This window comes from Chinchilla lanigera, unplaced genomic scaffold (assembly GCF_000276665.1).
Source record: "Chinchilla lanigera isolate Chin_1 unplaced genomic scaffold, ChiLan1.0 scaffold00069, whole genome shotgun sequence".
Lineage (NCBI taxonomy): Eukaryota > Metazoa > Chordata > Mammalia > Rodentia > Chinchillidae > Chinchilla > Chinchilla lanigera.
Window position 1 is genome coordinate 5,040,506 of NW_004955470.1, and position 19,419 is coordinate 5,059,924.

The 19,419-nt window shown below is 47.0% G+C and overlaps 2 protein-coding genes across 6 annotated transcripts; one reads left to right on the forward strand and one right to left on the reverse strand.

Moving 5' to 3' along the window:
* Positions 1 to 1,566: 1,566 nt before the first annotated feature.
* On the reverse strand, positions 1,567 to 10,502 carry LOC102006450 (cytochrome c oxidase assembly factor 5). The gene is made up of 3 exons (XM_005400725.1): positions 10,141 to 10,502; positions 5,890 to 5,973; positions 1,567 to 3,821 (listed from the first exon to the last, which is right to left on the reverse strand). Exons 1-3 carry the CDS (start codon positions 10,402 to 10,404, stop codon positions 3,780 to 3,782), a joined length of 390 nt encoding a protein of 129 aa, XP_005400782.1. The 5' UTR covers positions 10,405 to 10,502; the 3' UTR covers positions 1,567 to 3,779.
* Positions 10,477 to 19,385, forward strand: Unc50 (unc-50 homolog (C. elegans)). Of its 5 annotated transcripts, none has more exons than XM_013522734.1 (7): positions 10,477 to 10,562; positions 11,393 to 11,504; positions 11,608 to 11,891; positions 13,019 to 13,139; positions 17,189 to 17,328; positions 17,407 to 17,508; positions 19,040 to 19,385. In XM_013522734.1, exons 3-7 carry the CDS (start codon positions 11,612 to 11,614, stop codon positions 19,174 to 19,176), a joined length of 780 nt encoding a protein of 259 aa, XP_013378188.1. In that variant the 5' UTR covers positions 10,477 to 10,562; positions 11,393 to 11,504; positions 11,608 to 11,611; the 3' UTR covers positions 19,177 to 19,385. The 5 variants fall into 5 exon arrangements, with proteins under 5 accessions (XP_013378188.1, XP_005400781.1, XP_005400780.1 ...); XM_013522733.1 differs by lacking the exon at positions 10,477 to 10,562 and adding an exon at positions 10,970 to 11,187; XM_005400724.1 differs by lacking the exon at positions 11,393 to 11,504.
* The last annotated feature ends 34 nt before the right edge of the window (positions 19,386 to 19,419 follow it).

Sequence of the window (19,419 nt, forward strand, 5' to 3'; positions counted from 1 at the left end):
ACTGGCTGGTGACTTGGACCAAGTTGCTTGACCTCTGAGAGCAAAGTGTGGACAACAACGGTAGGTTCCTCGGGAGATGGCTGGGAGGCATGTGGCAGGAAATAGAGCTTTCTCCATCCATAAACAGCGGCCTGTGGGCAGCCTGGCCCTGGAGGGACTTGCTGAGTGCAGTCTCATGCATGGTACAGGCACCCAGTGAGCCCTTGGCTCAGTTCCTGGGAGTGGAATTTATCTGCATGAAAGCTGGAATGTTCCTGACTTGATGACTTAATATTAACGTACTACTGCAGGAATTTATACCCCTGGCTGTAGCAGGGGCCTTTTCCTTCCTTCTCATTGACCCTGGAAGTTGCATCTTATTTCACTTCCCATTTCTTTGGTATGAGCATCACCCATCTCTAATACCTTCGCTGACACTTGTTCTTTGTGACTGCATTGGTCTTTTTCATATCAGTGCTTTTAATATATAATATTTTAAGCCCTGTCATGTTGAAATGTCTTTGACCTGTTTGGTAGCTGTCTGTTGGCTTCCTTTATAGAAAGAAGGATTCAGAAGTTGTAAAGATACAGAAGTTGTAAAGCTTTATGGAGTTGAGTGTATCTATCTCTCTATTTGATGCTCATCCTAGTGACAGAATGTAAACTGGGATGGCTGCAATGGAAAAGTGTATTAGTTTCTTAAAAAATTAAACAGAGTGACCATAGGACCCAGCAGTTCTGCTGGTGGGTACATGCCCACAGTTGAAAGCAGGGTCTCAGGGATACTGTACATCCATGTTCATGGCAGCATTATCTACAGAAATGCAAAGGTGGAAAAAATCCATGGATGAGTAAACAAGATACATGCACTGGAATATTTGGCCTTAAAGAGGAAGGGAATTCTGATATATGCTACAATATGGCAAAACCTCGACGACATTTCACTAGGTGAAATAAACTAGCAAAAAAGGGACAAATATTACTCTACCCACCTGAGGCACTCATGAGGCACTCAATAAAGAATCAGAAAGGGAAACTACAGCTCCATCAAAAAGAGTGGAATACTTAGGAGTAAACTTACCCAAGGAGGTAAAAATCACGGAAAAGTACTCAGGGTCACAGAGAGTGGAAAGGCGGCGCTGAGGATGTGGGGGGCCGTGACAGTGGCGGGGAGTTGCTTGATGAGGTGGTGGCATTTCCATTGTGCAACTAAATGAGCAGTTCAGGAGCCTGGAGAAACTGGGTAACGGTATGAATGCACTCAACACAACTGAACTGTACACTTAAAAATGATGAAGATGCGAAATTGTGCTACATGTATTTTTGTGTATCATCAAAAAATTTTGTCATGCATGGTGGCACATGCCTATAACCCCAGCACTTGGGAAGCTGGGGTAAGAGGATCCCAAGTTTGAGGCCAGCCTAGAAAACTCAGCAGTGTTTCAAAATAAAATTTAAAAAGGGCTGGGATGTAGCTCAGTGGGACACTGCTTGTGTACGAACACTCAGTTCAATCTCCAGGACACACACACACACACACCCTCATACAAGTCAACAGTAAAAAGACAACTCAACTGAAAACTGGACTGAGGACCTGAATAGGCATTCTTCCAGACATAACATACAGATGGCCAATAAACACAGGAAAATATGCTCAAATGATTAGCTCCTAGGAAAATGCAAATCAGAATCCCAATTAGATACCACTTCATACCCAGGAGAATGGCTGCAATCAAAACGAACAGTAACAATTCTTGGCGATGACAGAGATACTGCAACCTCATACACTGTTCTTGGGAACATCATAGGGTGGTGCAGCCTCTGGAAAATTTTGACAAGTCATCCAAACGTTAAAGGTGGTGTCATCATACAATCCTGTAATCTACTCTTAGGTTTATACTTGAGAAGCAAAGTGTGTCCACGCAAAGCTTGTTTACAGATGTTCATAGCTTTATCCATAATAGTGCCAAAGTAGAAGCAATGCGAAGTTAAGTGATGAGCAGATAAACTAACTATGGTGCTAAGGAACAATATTCAGCAGTAAGTAATGAAGTACATACATGCTACCCATGGATGAACTTTGACAACATGGTAAGTGACAGAAGCCGGTCACAAAATGCCACATACTGTATACTCTATTTCATGTATAGAACAAGCCCAGAGCAGGCAACCCTCTAGAGACGGTTACCAGCAGTGGAGGGGAAGAAGTGAGGAGACTGCTGGTGGGTAGAAGTTTCTCCTTGGAGGGATGACAACATCTTAGAATTGTGATGGTTGCTCCCTGTGGATACAGGAAAAATACTGAATTCTATACTTGAAGGGTCAGTTTTGTGATATGTGAATTTCTCCAGTAAAGGCTCAATAAAGCTAAAAGTAAACAAGATGGGTTTTATAAAAACATTTTAGAGAGTTTATCAGAATTACTGTACGAAGCTGTAGCACTTAGGCCTAGAAGTTTAGTTCGGTGTTACAGTGGTCGCCTGGCATATGCAAAAGGCCGTTGGTTTAGTACCCAGCACCACCAGAAACGTTGTAGGCCTTGAATAGGTAGACAGTAGTTACTTAAGAAACCCATCATTTTCCCTTCCCCGTGGAAAGCAGTCAACACATCAGACCTGAGTGATATTGTAGGGCTTCTCACTTCAGATGAACCCTAAGTGAGCGATACAATACCTTGGTTGCTTGAACTACACTGTGGAGACACTATGGCTCTTCATTGATCATCAGTGCCAAAAATAAAGTTGGGAACTTGGATTCCTATTTGGCTCTACTGTATTAAGTGATTAGAATAAAATTACTGTGACTTTAGGGCTGGCGGTACAGCTCGGTAGTATAGCACTTGGCCCTGCATCCTCAAGGCCCTGGATTCAAACCATATAGCACAGCAAAAAAAAAGAAAAAAAAAAAAAAGCCTGAACTTGAAACTTCTCCAGCACTTCCTATTTTTCACCTTTGCTGTCTACAGTAAGTATCTGTTGTTTCAGTTTGCTCCACTTCCTACTTTAGGTCCAGCCAATCACCCATCCAGTGTGATTCCCATGATTGTTATCAATCATGGTGCATAGGACCCAGGCCTGGCCAAGATCAGGCGCCAGGTGGTTTTGCCCAGGACAGGTGATCCAGGGGAGACCCAAGTCCCTCAGTAGGATCTGATTTGTGGACCTCGTAAGGAAAGTTTGCTTTCTTCCTTTTGGATCTCAGATGTTAAAGCTGTGGGCCTAAGGCCGATATTGGCTCATTATATGGAGCGGACCAGGCTGAGAGATGGAAGGAGCCCCGGCAGTACCATCCAGGCTTGGCACCCAGCTATGCCAGGGGAGGGATTTAAAGTTTTGAGGTCCGTATTCCAGTGAATTGGTGCAAATGAAGCATTTCCCCTCCAAGAGTCAAACAGTTTATTTAAAACCAAACTGAGTAAAAGAAAAAGCTTTATCCTAAACTTCTCCAATAAACTTCGTCTGGATAGGCTTTACATTATTGACTGTCAGTCGCATCAGTGGCTTCCTGATGTACATAATCTGTAGTTTGATTGAAGAGTCAAGTTTGAAAATAACCTTACCATTCCTTGTGCTTTAGGATAGTCCTCAAAACTATTCAACTAAATTGATCCTCCTAAAATAATGTAGAGCAGGAGAAACGTTTCCCTTCATAGAGATTAAAAAACAGAATTCTTCTCGTTTTTTCCAGTGTTGTGTGGAAAAAACGGATCCAACCAAACACAGCAAAAATTACTGGCTTTTCTATGATAATGAGCAGAGGAATCTTTTCTTGGCTTTCATCTTGCCATCAGCAAAATGGTTTCAATATCCTTTTCTTCCTCTGAATCTTGATCTGGCATCTAACTGAAAATAAATGTACAATTTAATCAAATTTGGTACAATATAATTAACTAAACACAACTTTGGTAGCAATTGTCAGTCACACATGAAAGAATAAACCAGCTTCCAACAAAATCAATTAGAGCTACCTAGAAAAAAACAATAAGGAAGTAAAAAAAAAATGGCTCTAAAGACAATAGTTCCAGTTAAGGGTGATCAGTACGGATTTTCTTCTTAAACAGAGCCCAAACTATACTTATCTTTTCCTTTGGACACTCAATATTTAGGTTCTTCTCGAAAACTTAAAATTCCAGTTAAGTTTTATTTAGGTGAATATTCAGATATATTTGAAATCTTGAAATGGCAATAGAGAAAAGGGGAAGAGAACACAAAAATATTAACGCAGTCTTCTTGGCGTTGAAAGCCCTTAATGTGAGTTGCCTTCTAGGCTGATGGGACATTTCTTGACAAGTCTGAGTACAGCCACTTCTTCACGGTGGCCAAAAGAGTGGAGGCTTCTGAAGTCAGTGTAACAGTTTGTGTCTGGATATCCCCTAAAGCCTCAGGAGGTGATGGGGCAGACGGCTTTTCAGAGTGGCTGAATCTAGAGTTTGTAATTGATTCATGGTCTAATACTGGGATTAAAGGTGTGAGTGCTGGGGCGCTGGGGATTTAGCTCAGCGGCAAAAGCGCCTGCCTGGCAAGCGCAAGGTCGTGAGTTCGGTTCCCAGTACAGGAGAAAAACCAAAAACAAACAAACAAACAAAAAAAGGCGTGAGTGCTGTACTTGCCCTAGGGCAGGTAGCCTGCATACAATATAAGGGACGAAAGAGGCTTGTCCACATGCTTTCTCTTGTTGCTTTTGCTGTCTTCCACAGCCATTAACTGTTGCCGCTCTGCAATGCCATGCTGTCCTGCCTTGGGGCTAACCTATTATAGACTGAAACTTCTACAAACTGAGCTAAACAAACTTTCCTCCCTTAACTTTGGGTGTCAGGTATTTTGTCTCTGCAACGAGAGAAAGGTACCTAAGACAGTCAAGCATAAGGACTAACTGCATAGAAGGCAGTGTCATGCCCAGAAATTCCCCAGGAAGGAATCATTTTGGAGATGGGCCTGGCAGTGAGTCCAGCATAGCTACTGTTAAGCATGACATGACTCCATCCATTCTGAGGACCAGTAGGGACTCTGGCTTTGGGAAGAATGTAGGACCTACTACAGTCCACTAGAAAATTCCCTGGACTACTCTTTCTAATGCCACAGTAAGTGAAGCACTGCAGAAGTCAGAGAGCACTTTCACTTTTTATTCATGATTGTTTCAAATTTCTGCAGAAGGTGAGTGAATTGTGAAAAGCAATCATTTCTGAATACTTTTGGAGATCAAAGAATAATCTGTAGGCATATAATTTCAGGGAGTTTACTGTAAATTTAGTCATTAGACAGGTTTGTGTGGTACAGCTCATTATAAACCCTTACCCTAACTGTTCTTTCTGACTTGTCAATGATCTAAGCATGCTTTGAAATTACTGACAATTCTAAAGGTTTCACTGTACATGGGTAGCAAGACTACGTGAAGCAAGGGAAGGAAAATTTTCCTCTACGTTAAAGGACAGGGAAATGTGGCAGAGAACTGTCACTTGAACCTGAGTTTAGTAATGTTTCCTTAGGGCCTCCTTCCACAATCCCTCACTCCAAAATTCAAACATACTGACACATTTCTCTAGCCACCTGGGCAGAAGTGCACACATCTTCAGCCTGGACAGTGTGGGCTGGAGCATAACACCAAGTGAGCTGAGTTCATGGTGACCACCAACTCTGACCCCCTTCTACTAACCGAGGTTTCATTCGCACACTGCGGACCCCGTGAAGGCCACCACAGCCACGTCTGCACCCTGACTAGGTTACAACCATCGGAGAGGGTCTTCATGAATGCCACCTAATGTTTAACTCCCTGGAGTAACAGCCACTGTCTACATCCTTTTTTTCCAAACTATACTGCTGCAACCTAGTTATGACTATTAAGTCACTTGCATATTTAAACCTGCATAGCTAATTTTTAGCATAAGCTTTTTACAATCTTTTAGACACTTACCATTGATCTTTTACACTCAAAAAAGGAGTATTTCAGAGCTCTGCAGTATCCTTCCTTCAAGCACTCCCGAGGGGATTTTCCTTCCTGTGACACAGAACAGTATAAATACCTGGGAAGTTTCTTCCCAGACTACAAAACAACTGTCCTTCTAAAAAGTTCTATTAAAAACAGTTATGTAAGAAATAGTTCTTAATTTGTTTTGACGGTTGCTATTTAAAGAGAAAGGGCATACAATGAAAAATTGTAAAATAACTTTTGGGCACTTTAAGGCAGAACTTGAGTTTTTGAAAACACTGGTTTCAGTGGGACACTTTTCTTTAATATGTTTATATAAAAATGTAGAAACTGGTATCTTTAGCTCCTTACGGGTGAAAATTGTCACTCAGGCACCCTAAAACCTGAACCTTGTTAGTGGTGGTAGGAAACACTGCACAGAGATGCCTCATGAGGGAGGCTGGGGATCACCTCCAGGAACATGTAACCCCATTTTACCTGCTTTGCAGCCATGGTTTTCCCTTCGAGGAAACTGATCTTCAGCCCAGCCTGAGGACCTGTTCCCCCAAACCTTTCTTCGTCAGTGACAGTCATATTTGCCTGGTTTTCACTATGAATAAAGCTCCCAAGTACTATGCATGGGATGTTCCTGTTCCGAGGAATCTTGGCCTCTTTCTCGTCTGGGTCCCCTATTTCAGTTGTCATCGACCTCAGTGACTCAAAAGTGGAGTGCTGTATGTGCTCCTCCATTCCTCCTGAAACTTAGCACTGCTGCTGATGGGGTGAGCTGCCCACAGGAAGGATGGGAGGGCAGACAAAAGACTGTAATTATATAAGCTGGTGCTTCCCCAAGCTATATCCAAGATGCTACCAGCTTTCAGTTTATACTACCAACTGCACGGGGGAAAGATCCATCAAGATACACTAAAGCTGAGAGAGATGTGGTACTTCACCCCCACCACCACTCCCAGTGAGACTGGGCCTTCTCTCTTTTTTTTTTTTTGGTTTTGTTTTTTGTTTTTCTTACGGTACCAGGAATCGAACTCATGACCTTGCGCTTGCCAGGCAGGCGCTATGCCGCTGAGCTAAATCCCCAGCCCTGTGCCTTCTCTCTGAATAGCCACTCCTCCTTTTCAGTCATGCACATGGTTGAGGTAGATTTCTGTGACTTAGATTTCTGTGAGCCAGTCCCGGTCACTTAGTTCTAGCTAATGGACTGTTTGGGAAATGTGTAAAGAATCAGGGTTAACACAAAAAAAGGTTAGTGCTTAGTGGAGAGAGGCGTCCCCTTTCCCCCACTTTAATTCATAAGACTATAAAGCCTGATGATGTAGCAAGGCTATCTCAGACCATGAGTAAGAGGGCAACAACGTGTTTCCTGTCACAGTACTTAGATAGTAGCCGTTGGGTCCACGGGAGGCAGGGAAACCACCAAGGCCCTATTCATAAAGACAAGAGCAAAGGCAAGAACTCTACCTTGTTTAAGCCACTTATACCTGCATCTTAGGCCAGGTGTGGTGGCGCATGCCTGTAATCCCAGCACTCGGGTGTCTGAGGCAGGAGGATCATTGCGAGTTCAACGCCAGCCTGGGCTACAAGGTGAGCTCAAGGCCAGCCTGAATTACATAGCGACACCCTGGCTCAAAAAGGCAAACAAAAACAAAATACTCCTATATCCTAGTAACTTCCTAGCCTTTTTGTCTTCTGAGATCAAAATCAGCCAGTGCTCCCAAAAATGGCTGTGCCCAAGAACCAACATAGTACACATTTAACTCACTGGGTTGTCGGGACAGCAGTGGAATCTACTTTCGAGCTCTCCTGCCCCACCTGTAGGTGATTCTGAAAAGTCAGCGGGTCTGTGGGTTGAGCCTTTCTGATCTTGAGATGTCATAAAACTCTTTAAGAAGTCTACCTCAGAGATGCATTTGTATCTGCTTTTTCCTCACTTCATCTCTGGAACTTACACCCTTACCACCACTACCCTGAGTCTCTCTGGGTCCCTACAATTCCTTGGCCATGTCACCTAGAACAGAATACTCCTGTATATTGGCCTTTTCCCTCCAGTGAGATGCTGCAGGTTTCAGGGGAGTTAAAGACTGGCAAGGAGGGAGATGGCACCACCCATCTGCCTGAAGATCAGAGTAACTTCTTTATTCTGGAAGCTAAGGAACCCAGTCTCCACACAGCAGACCCAGACCTCACAGGAGCTTCCCTTGGCATCAGAATCCTAGTGAAGAATGGTTTGCCGGTGTAATCATGACACCACCCAAGAAGACAGGGGATTGTCTTGACTTGCAAAGCTCAATCCTCTGCCTCACCACTGCCCTTCCACACTAGCCGACTCACCATCAAGGATTAACACATACAACAAATGCACTTCAGACAGGACTGTCTGTAAACATCAGCTTCTGGTGGGCCACATTCAGCATCAGTAAGACCATGTACAGTAATGGGAGGAACAGAAGGCTTGGACCAGGTGCCCTGGTCATATCTCTGCCCAAGGCTTGCTAGCTTTCCAGAGACCCACTTTCTACATATGACAAAAGGCAACCCACTCATCAGCACCGTATTTATTCTTTGAGAGTGTTGGCACTTGGAAATGTGTTCAATCACTGAAAAAAAAAATTCTTGCTATTAGTACTGTCTTCCACTCCCAGTTTCTTTCCTTGAGCCTACTCTGTGTCTTCTCTCCCATTGCTCGCCTCCACGGCGTTCCTAGTGGTGAAAGGCAGAAATCCTAGCTCCTCCTGACACACAGGGACCTTCAGATGAGACTGAAACCTTCCTCACGCCTCCTGTCATAGTCTCCATGCTCCAGGCCCAGCAGGACCCTCTGGACCCTCCCACATCTCCACGCCTCTGCACTTGCTGTGCGTTCAGATTCTCCCCATGATCTTAAGAGCCACCACTCCTTTATTTGATAAACTGCTCCTCAGCCTTTAAGTCTCTGGCTCAAAGGTCAGCTCCTCTGTGAGAAGTTTCCAACTTCTGAAGCACAAGCAGTTGCTCTAAATTGGACTCGGCAATTTTTCTCCTAGACTCTAAACAAATATTTACTAACACAGAGGCCTTATTACTGGAATTGAATCCCATCCATGTGTATGTCTCCCATCAATAAAAGTTTAGGTCAGAAGTAAAATTCATTTTTGTATCCCCCGTGCCTGGCACCACGCCTGCCACTGAACATGCCCAGCAATGCCAGGCATTTACTAGGACCTTGCTGAACATAGGCACCAATGAATAAAGCAGCAAAGTAAAAGCATCCCTGGATATGGGAGTCTGAAACCACAGGCATCTCGGTTTCCTCATCTGTATAAAGAAGCTGGACTTGATCATCTCATTTTTATAACAACTCTGAAGTTTTCCTAGACACTAGGAGTTGAGTCTAATTGCTAGAATCAGAGAACCAGCCATAAATCGCGATTCAGTAGAAACATCCATTTGGGGGCAGTAGTCCTTTTTTTGAAACGCAAGCAGCGTTTTGAAATTACACCCCCAAATGCAGAGATTGCAATAACTGACTACCCTCTCATTAGACCTCTGTAAGGAACACTGTGCGCTTTACTCGGGCTCAAAAACCCTACTCCCGGGCCGGGGATGTAGCTCAGTGGCGCAAGCGCCTGCCTGGCAAGTGTAAGGTCCTGAGTTTGATTCCCGGTACCAAAAAAAAAAAAAAAATACCAAAAACCCGAGTCCCGGATCAAACTGTTAACTTCACTGTGTCTCACCGCAGTCAGGTCGAGGGCTGAGGAGCCCTGGGACTCTAGCAGGGAAGAAGGGCGGGGGTTACAGAACGGTGAAAATATGAACGTAACGCCCGAGAACGTAAAGCACTTCAATTCAAGAGACAGATCACTGTAAAACCGAGACAAGATAAATACACAACAGCTTCAGGCCAAGGCCACAGAGCAGAAACTGCTAGCCCGTACCACGCGCCAGGGCAGGTCTATGGGACTCTAACATAATTGCTTCGGTACATTCTCATCTCTTAACACGCTCCGGAAAACTCTTATTCTCCAGTACTTAGCAGACTGCCAGCGTTCAATAAATGTTTCTGGAACCCAAATGGCCTAATTAATATTTACAAACACCCGAAGGGGCGGGTATGGTTATCTCCTATTGAACGCCAGAAAGAACCGAGGCTCCGACAGCCCAGGGATCGGCCAGAGTTGAGTAGCTGGAGCCGTGACCTACAGCCACAGGCGGTCAGGGAGACCGCTGCCGAGCCCGGCCACCCGGAGTGCCCGGCCGCGCTACCTGCAGCACACAGTCCGACTGCAGCAGACATGCCCCCAGGTCCTCCTTCAAACCCGAGCACGCACTGCCCTCTGGCTTGTCCTCGTAATAACGGGGCATGACGATGCCTCCCGCCCGCCGGCGCTTCGACCCTCTGGGTCTCCAACCGCTGCTACCTAGCTGGCGGGCGAACGACGCCCACAGCCGAAGAAACCGGAAGAGGTCAGGTAACTTCCGGTAGGTCTCCGAATGTGAGGCGGAAGAACTACGAGTCCCGAGAGGCATCGAGCTCACGCGACGGAAGTGGACGTAGTGACGTAATAAGGCGCGCCCTGAGCGCCGGCTACGTAGCAGGAAGGGAATTTGGCCCGGCCACGGCTGGCCTGGGCGTCTGGGCAGTGGTGGCAAAGTAGCGCTGGGTTGAGGCCACACCGGAGCCCCAGGTGAGACCTGACGGCTTCTCCGCCCGCGCGCGACTCGCGTTCGCGCAGCGGTCCTTTCCTCCGGCGGCTCGTGGCCGGGCGTCACGGCGATTAGGCCGTGACCATTCCCTTGGCCGGCCCTGGGGCGCGGGGCCCACAGTCGAGTTGCTGGATAAAATGAAGGACTCTCCTTTACATTAAGAGTGACAGATAAAGCAGTAATTTTTGATGTAAGCGTGTCCGAAATATTGCATGGGACTCTTCGCTTGTTCGAAATCCCAGTGTAACTGGGTGGGCTGTGTTTTTACCTGCTAACCCTTGCAGCCGCTCCTGAACCCGGGTCTGAAGGGGAGGCACCGGGGCGGGGCGGGGCGGGGCGCCGCTGGCGTCCCGGAAGCCTGAGAAGTGGGGCGAGCTGCCGGGCCGTGGGCGTGGGGATCGGGCGGTGAGCTGCGCTCGCTCGCCTTCGAACCAGCTGCCCTGGGCTCCCAAGCTGTCACTCTTCCAGGTGGACTGTTCTGGGAGTAAAGCGCTGTGGAGTTCTGCTTTGTTTTTATGTCACATTCTAAACGAGGAGCTTGCTGGTCGTACGCTGATGGACCTGTGTGAATAACGTTGCTTTCTAATCGACTCAGAGGCTTAAAGGGTTGGTGATATAAAAATCGGAATTTTGGGCCAGAGTTCCAGTCTTGGCGGCGTCGCAGTCGTGCCCATAGGGGGCTCACTTTGTCTTCCAGAGCCTCGTTTCTCCTCCTCTACTAACGTTAGCTGCCTGGGAGGGCTGAGGATAGAGCGAGGCGGAGTGTGAGAAGCGCATGGATCGTGATTAAATCTTGTTCCACGGTTCTCAGGGCTTGGCGCTACCCCAGCCGGAGCTGCTGTCTGCAGTCTTCCAGCGCCCAGATGCCTCAGCCCGGACTCAGTTCCCTTGTGACCCCGACCCCTCAGAGGGTGGAAAAAACCGTAAAGTGACCTTCCCTGCTTAATAACTTGGAAAGAGGGGTTGCTGGTAGCCAACAGGTTCCTTCGGATTGTGTGTAAAAGGGATCTTTTTTCTTCCATCTAGGAAGATGTTACCAAGTACTTCAGTGAATTCCTCAGTGCATGGGAATGGAGTCTTGAGTTCCAGGGATGCAGCAAGACATACAGCTGGAGCAAAGCGCTACAAATACCTCAGGAGGCTTTTTCGTTTTCGGCAGATGGATTTTGAGTTTGCTGCCTGGCAGATGCTCTACCTGTTCACTTCCCCACAAAGGGTTTATAGAAACTTTCATTACAGGAAGCAGACAAAGGACCAGTGGGCCAGGGATGACCCTGCTTTCTTGGTCCTGTTAAGTATCTGGCTCTGTGGTAAGTCTTACTTTATCTCCCTTAGAGTTGAAGAAAGAATTGACTGTTTCAGAGTAGGCTTGTCATTGGGAGGATCTTTTGATATGTAATGTGTTGTAGGTCTCAATTTGGGGCTACGTGTAATCGTTTCTTTTTTCTGAACCCTCAAAAATCTCATAAGAAAGAGATGTATTTTTGCACATCCCAAGCAGATACCGGAGTAAATTAAATTGCTACTTCCGGATTTGAAAAGAGGGAACAAGATTTACTCTGTGTTTTTAGCTACTGCAAGCTGATATACAAATTCTGTCTTGCCATGAAAAGGAATATCAACATTGGAGATTGCGTTTCACAATTAGGCAAATCCAGAGAATTCTAAAAGTACTGATGTGAACTTGAAAACCCGCTTTTAAGTTCTCCGGTAGTGTATTGAATGGGTACCAGTCGTATGTTAAACTGTGTAAGGTTTTGAAGTGTGCGGGTGTATTTCACCTTAATTGGAGGTCAAATATGTGAGGTCCCTGTATGCCAGCACTACTGTGAATGCCATGGCTATCATGGTGAATTACCATGGCAAGAGCCCTGCTCAGTAAGTTTCATAGATCCAAATTCCAAAGTAGTTTGCACTTGTACATCAGTTACATAAAACACATCTTTGGAGTTTTATTTCATTGTCCATATGGGAATCTGGTGGCTAAGTGTATTAGCTATCCATTGCTGGGACAAAATATCTGAGATAACCTAAAAGGAGGAAATGAGTTTTTTGACTCATGGTTTAGAGATTTCAGTCCATGGTCACTGGCCTGTTGTAGGCCTGTGGTGAGGCAAAAGAACATGGTGGGAGTTTGTGATGCAGCAGAGCTGTTCACCTCCTGGTGGTGGCTAGTAGGGGCGGGGGAGGGCCTGGGAGGGCATGGTCCTGATATCCCTTTCCAGGGTACACCCTCAGGAACCTAACTTCCTTCCACTAGGCCCTACCAACTAAAGGTGCCATCCCCTTCCGGTAGCACCACAGGCTGGCAGCCAAACCTTTAGGACATAGCCCTTCCAGGGACATTTAAGATTGAAACCTTAACACCAAGGAATGTGTGCTGTAGCCCCAGAATCTAGCACAATGCCTGAGTGAATCTTGTAAATCTTTCTTTCAGTGTCCACTTTAGGATTTGGTTTTGTGCTGGACATGGGATTTTTTGAGACAATAAAACTTCTCCTGTGGGTAGTATTCATAGACTGTGTGGGCGTTGGCCTTCTGATATCAACCTTAATGTGGTGAGTACCACTAACTTTGGTTTTTTAGATACTGTAGAGCTTGTATTTGTTTCCTTCAGAGGTACAGTAGCTGATGGAAATTGAAACTAAGATAAAGTAACGGAAATGTTTTGCTGCCAAAGGGTTTTAACTTGCCTTCCTGTGTTCCTACCACTGTCAGGAAGTTCCCTTAAGGAGTGCTTTATATTATCCATGTGGCCAGTAATAGAAATAATGATTATATCATATTAACAGAATTCCTGGTTTTACAAAAATGTTATGCATTTATCAATTCTGTGTAGGTGGTGTGATGGCACCATTTTCTGCATTTGTCAGTGTGGACAGCTCCAGGTGTAGGGAAGTGTTCTGTAGTGCTAAGACCCATTTAGATCAAGAGGCTTACTTTATAGAATCTTACTTTGAATCTTTGATATTAGGTGAAGTACACTGGAAAAAGAATTTTTAAAAATTGTAGTTCCTTCCTGCTGAAAATCTCTCTCCCTCTCCCTCTCCCCGCCCCCTCTCTCTCATGCGCGCGCGCGCGCACACGCGCGCGCGCGCGCACACACACACACACACACACACACACACGTTTTAGTAAAAGAGCTCCCAGTCTGACTTTGTCTGGGATTGACTGACCGCCAGAAGTGCCTGGGGTAAGTCTCCTCTTTGGCCTTTTCTCCCAGGGAGCGTGCTGCTGTGGCCTGGCCTGCAGGCCGAGGGCAATGAGTGTAGCCCGTGCTTGAGCAGGACTGGTGCTCAGTGTATATCCGGGAAACTCGGAGTGTTTTAGTCCCAGAGTGATCTGTATTCAGTTGCCAGCACAGTCATTTGCATAACTCTAGACTCAGCCTCCTCTTTTGTCAAATGGAGTGGATGATCATTTTTGTCAGATTTCTGTAGGGCATTGTGGTGTGATAAGTACTGGGCACATGTTAAGGGCTCAATATATGGTAGCTATTACTATTTTAAACAAGACTGTAATCTCTGATACCACCCTTTGATTATCCTTTGTAACTTCTGCCTGATAAAGTGCCAGCTCTGTGTGTGCTGGGTAGTTAATAAGTGCTGTGCACCATTAATCTAAAATTAATACAGCTAACCACTGTGCATCACCTATTCACTATCAAGGTAGCCATGAGGAAGACATGGCACATGAAAAAACCTGAAGAGGTAAGGCTTTCCGAGGAGTAGTTGAGGTTGTAGCAAGGGTTGTGCTAGGAATGTGGTGACTCGTGGCCAGAGCCTAAGTCACCCTGGAGCTCAGCATCGTCCGCAGAAGTCTGTCTCGGGGTTTCTGTTAAGTAGACAAGAACTTCACATACTGTTTTTGAACATCCGTGTTGTAATGTGAACCATGTGAGGAACCAGAAATAGAAATGATTGCATGTAAATTTGACCATCTCAGAAGCGCCACACAAGCTAACGTCAGGTGGCATTTTAGGGAGACAGCATTTTGGGCACCAGATGACCAAATGTAGAGGTGTAAAAGTGTGGAGCGGCACACTGGGTCTGGGGGAGAGGGTGACGCTGAGTGGGGAAAGGTGAGAGTGGAGGAGTGGGCTTTAGAGCAGTCCGTAGAACACGATACTGCAGGCGTGGCCGGAGGAGGGAAGAGCAGCGGAGCGCGGAGGCTGCAGTGAGGAGCGCCTTGTGTCGGGAAGGGGCAAAGCGGGTAGAACTGCTGGAGCCCGAGGAAGAGCAGGGGACACCAAAAGCGGTGACAGGAACAGAGACGGGGCGAGTCCAGCGAGAGCGCCCGGCACAGCAGGACTTGGCGAGGGCTGGGCGGGAGGTGGCAGCGGCGGGGCCTCCTTTGGCGGGGCCTGCAAGCTTGGGGCTTAGTGCTTCGCATTCGGCGTTGGGCATGTAGAGCCGGGAGCTTGTGGTGTGTTGAGCGCAAACAAAGGTCACGGGACACTGAGGCAGAGGACGCAGCAGTGTGGCTGAGATGGGCTGTGAAGGGCGCCACTGCCTGGCAGGTGGGTGGGGAAGCCAGCTGGCCTTTGTGCCCACTGAAGGGTGGCCAAGGGGACAGTGGCTGCGGAAGGGGCTCCCGGGAGCCGAGGACAGGCTGCTGCAGGATTCGAACTGCGTGTATTTATGCTGCAGATGACTCCGTGTGTGCGCAGTGTGCAGGGAGCCAGCCAAGGCTGTTAGCGTTTCTGTCTCCTTAAACATCCATGGGCTTTGTTTTTGGCAACTTTGGGACTTCTAGTTCTTTATAAAATGTGTAGTAAATTGTAAACTACAGCCAGCCTGCCGTGCCATGGGAACTAGAACTTAGTCCTCGTGTGTCTGTGCTTTGACACCCTTTATCCACATCCCGCTGTTGTCCCCGCCCTTCTTACCCGCTAGGGACTTTTCCTTCCTTCGCGAGCTGTCGTTTTGTCCTTAACCTCTGAGAGCACACGGTACTGTCTTTCTGTGGCTGGCTCATCGCCCTCTTTCTGTAGACTTCTAATTTGCATGTTTTTGGCTGAGACAGAATGTTTAAGTTGTGCCGTCCAGGTGAAGCAGTGCTACTTTAGACATTTTTAGATGACTAAGTGCAGGACTGTTTGTTATACTGTACCATGTTGTCTTCTGTTTTTATCTCCATTGTAGGAAGAGCATTTTCTTAATTGTATCCTTGAATTGAAAGACAGTGACACATAACAAGGTACATTGACTTTCTCCAGATACCATTTTGGCTTTTCTTTGAAGAGCTGCTTTCTGTCCCTGGATTTGGCCTTCACTCACCACTGTACTGCACCAGAAGCCCGCACTGTAGCGCCGCCGGCCACTCGAGCAACTGTTCTATGGCCAGATGCGCTGCTGGCCCCGTTCTTTGGTTTCAGCCTGCTCTCACCTTTTAGCCGGAGGTTGGCACAGGTTATAGACCTTGAATGCATCTGCTGTTTATTCTTTCGGTCACATCAGTCTGCGGTCTGGCTTTAAATATCATCTACACAATAGTGAGATTTTTGTTTTGTTTACAGATGGAACCAGGACATTTGCACTGAGCTACATCCCTGGCCCTTTTTTAAATTTTGAGACAGGGTCTTGCTAAGTCATTGCATTTTCTAGGCAGGGCTGGAGTTTGCAGTCTTCCCGCCTCAGCCTCCCGGAGTGCTGAGATTATGGCAGCTGAGGCACTGATGAGTTTTTCCTTCACTATGGACCTGGCCTTTGGACCGTGGGCTTCGTGTGCAGCTCCTTATGGCATACTGATAGGCATCTTCAGCACGACAGGTCCATCCCAAACTCCCACACTCGCCCCACCCTCCAGACCGGCTGCTTCTGCTCCTGTGCCTGGTGTCTGCTTCCCGCGCGGCCAGCAGGGACACCAGGTCATTTGCCAGACACTTCTTGCCGCTCCACAGTGGCTTCTCTTTACCCAGAATAAAAGCAAGATGTCTTTAAATGGCCAGAAGCCCCTTAAGATCTGGCTGTGTTTCCTGCCTGACCACACTGCCCATTCTCCATCGCGCTTGCTCATCCCGAGGCCAGGACCGCCGCACCCTTGGGTCCTCACCTAGTGTTACTTTATGACCTTCATGTTTAAGACCACATCGCAGGTCCCGCCTGACATCCAGTTAGGTTCTGGTCAGTCTTCCCCACAGTTGAAGGCAGAGATTTTCTTTTACTGTCCTCTACTTGTCCGTGTTTGCAGTATGTGGTTGTATGTATCGTGGGGCATTGGACCGTAGCACTCCTCCCCTCCCCACCCCTCCTCCCTGCTCCTTCCAGCTCTTCTGTCCCTCCCTTTTGTAGAAGTTCTATGTTCATGTTTTTCGATCTTTTTGTTAATCCTTTCTTTCCTCCTCCCTTCCCCCATCTCATTTGAAAAAGACCCCCCTACTTCTTATTACCTTTTATTTTGCTCTTATATTTTGGGGTCCTCACGTAGAGAAACCATGTGCCACCTAAACTCATGCTCTGATATACTTCTTTACTCAGTGGTCTCCAGGCAAGGCAGAGACCTCACTGCTGCCCTCCAGAGGTTAGGTGGTGCCTGGTCCGTGGAAGGCGGGATTGGTGAGTTGGGTTGATCATGTTAGGAAAGACATGTGTATTTTGCTCCTCAGGTTCATCTCTAATAAGTACCTGGTGAAACGCCAGAGCAGAGACTACGACGTGGAGTGGGGCTACGCCTTTGACGTGCACCTGAATGCTTTTTATCCACTCCTAGTCATCCTGCATTTTATCCAGCTGTTCTTCATCAACCGTAAGTAGCAGTAGCTTCCTAGAGTGTCACCAGATGTGTACATGGACAGAGACTCACAGTCTGCACTTCTTTTGGCAGATGTCATCCTGACAGACACATTTATTGGGTATTTAGTTGGAAATACCTTATGGTTGATTGCAGTTGGCTATTACATCTACGTGACCTTCCTAGGATACAGTGGTGAGTATCCGTAAAGTTCTGGTTGACAGAGCCTGTCAGCGAGAGGAAGCACTGTCATGGTGTAGTGCTAGGTGCACTACTAAAGGCCTGCCTGATGGGCACTGTGCAGGAACTGTCTTTCACTCCTAACAGTTTTACGGCCCAGGTTTATTTGCTCATTTTTCAGGTGAAAGATGAAGTAACTTCCCCATGGCCACACAGCTAGAAAGTGGTATATCTGATGTACATTTCATAACTTTAGGGAGCCACGCGGAATCATGCTGATTACCGCCGAGTGACGCAGGAATCCAGGGCCATTCTGCTCTTCTCTCCAGGTTCCTAGTCACTAACAGTGGATGGAGCGAGGAAGGGTTGGGCCCGACGTAGGATCACAAGTGCCTGAGCTGCAGTCAGACCTCCAGGCGGCAGCTCTTGCTCACTTTTAATCCTTGTGGTCACTGTGATGGTTCTGCAGAGCTCACAGGTCAGGCCCAACTCTTAGCTCGGGAATATTTTCAAATTTGTTCTTAAATCCTGCTTTCGGGTCGTCTTTCTTAATGTGATCACAGAACAGGCTTATTCCTAGGATGTCTTAGCATTCCGTAATCACACGTACGTGTAGATGTGTGTCCGTGCACACACAGCCTTTCCTTCCACTACCCTCGTGGTGGGCTCCTCACGTGGCTGTAAGCTGACCACACCTCTGGCGGCTCCTCTGCTCACTTGTGCGCACGCCACGCCTGATTCCGGGAGCCTTAATCCCCCTCATCAAACTCCCTGGCTTCTTGCTTGGGGCATTGAGAGTCCTTTTCTAGTCCGGAGAAAAGATCTGTGGTTTTTATATTCAGGCTTGTAATGAACTTTTAAGTTGTGTGCCATGCTGCAGAACTGCGGGTTGTCCAGGTGGACTCCGGAACACTGCCCGTGTCTCCCCTTAGGAGCCGCCCGTGTGAGAGCTGGGTCAGACTGTGTGGGGTAGGGCCTACTGAGTAACAGTGCGTAAGAAATATGGGTACTTGGGGTCAGATTTTTGTAAAACAGCTTTTAGTTCTTTCCTAAAGCTTGGGTGTGATGTTTTTTGCACTGGGTAATGTCAGCTAAAAATTCATTCTTTCCTAGAATGTCCTTCGTCTGTATTTTAAGCTAGGCTTTTGAGGCTGGAGAGGGTGGCACAGCCTTAAATGCCAGGCGGGGCAAGTCAGTGAAGCCCTGTTTCAAAACAACAAAGGGCTGGGATGTGGCTCATGGGTAGGGTGCCTGTCCGGCGTGTGCGAGGCCCTGGATTTACTGCCCAGCACACAAAATGAAACAAAGGCTTCTGCGGCAGTCGCTCTTAGCACGTCCCCAGCCCGTTAGTCCTGCTCGGCCCCCGCCTGAGCAGTGCCGCTCACCACTTCCTCTCGGCCCTGATGAGAAGGCAGCACACGGGCAGCAGCGGCGAACTCGGAAGTTGCGATCCCGTGGCCCCGTGTGTTGAAGAGAGCTGTCTTGCAGAGTGTTCACTTATGAGTCCTGTTTCTTTTCTTATAAATCAATCTGATTTCTTTTCCAGCACTGCCATTTTTGAAAAACACAGTGATTCTTCTCTATCCCTTTGCACCGCTCATTCTGCTGTTCGGGCTGTCGCTTGCGCTGGGGTGGAACTTTACCCACGCGCTGTGTTCTTTCTACAAGTACAGAGTGAAGTGAGCGAGCTCTGGCTCTGATGGTCCCATCGTAACTGTGGCAACAGCCCGGGGAAGGGAATTCCTGTAAAACGTGTAAATAAACCATCTCTGTAGATATCTTAAAGATGTAAAGTTTACAGTTTGAGGAGATACATGCTAACACTATTGACAAGTGCATTCCTTAAGACTAATTAATGTACATTTCTATAATAAATATTTTTTAAACTAAAACATGCATATTTGTAGTATTTATACTCAGAGAGCT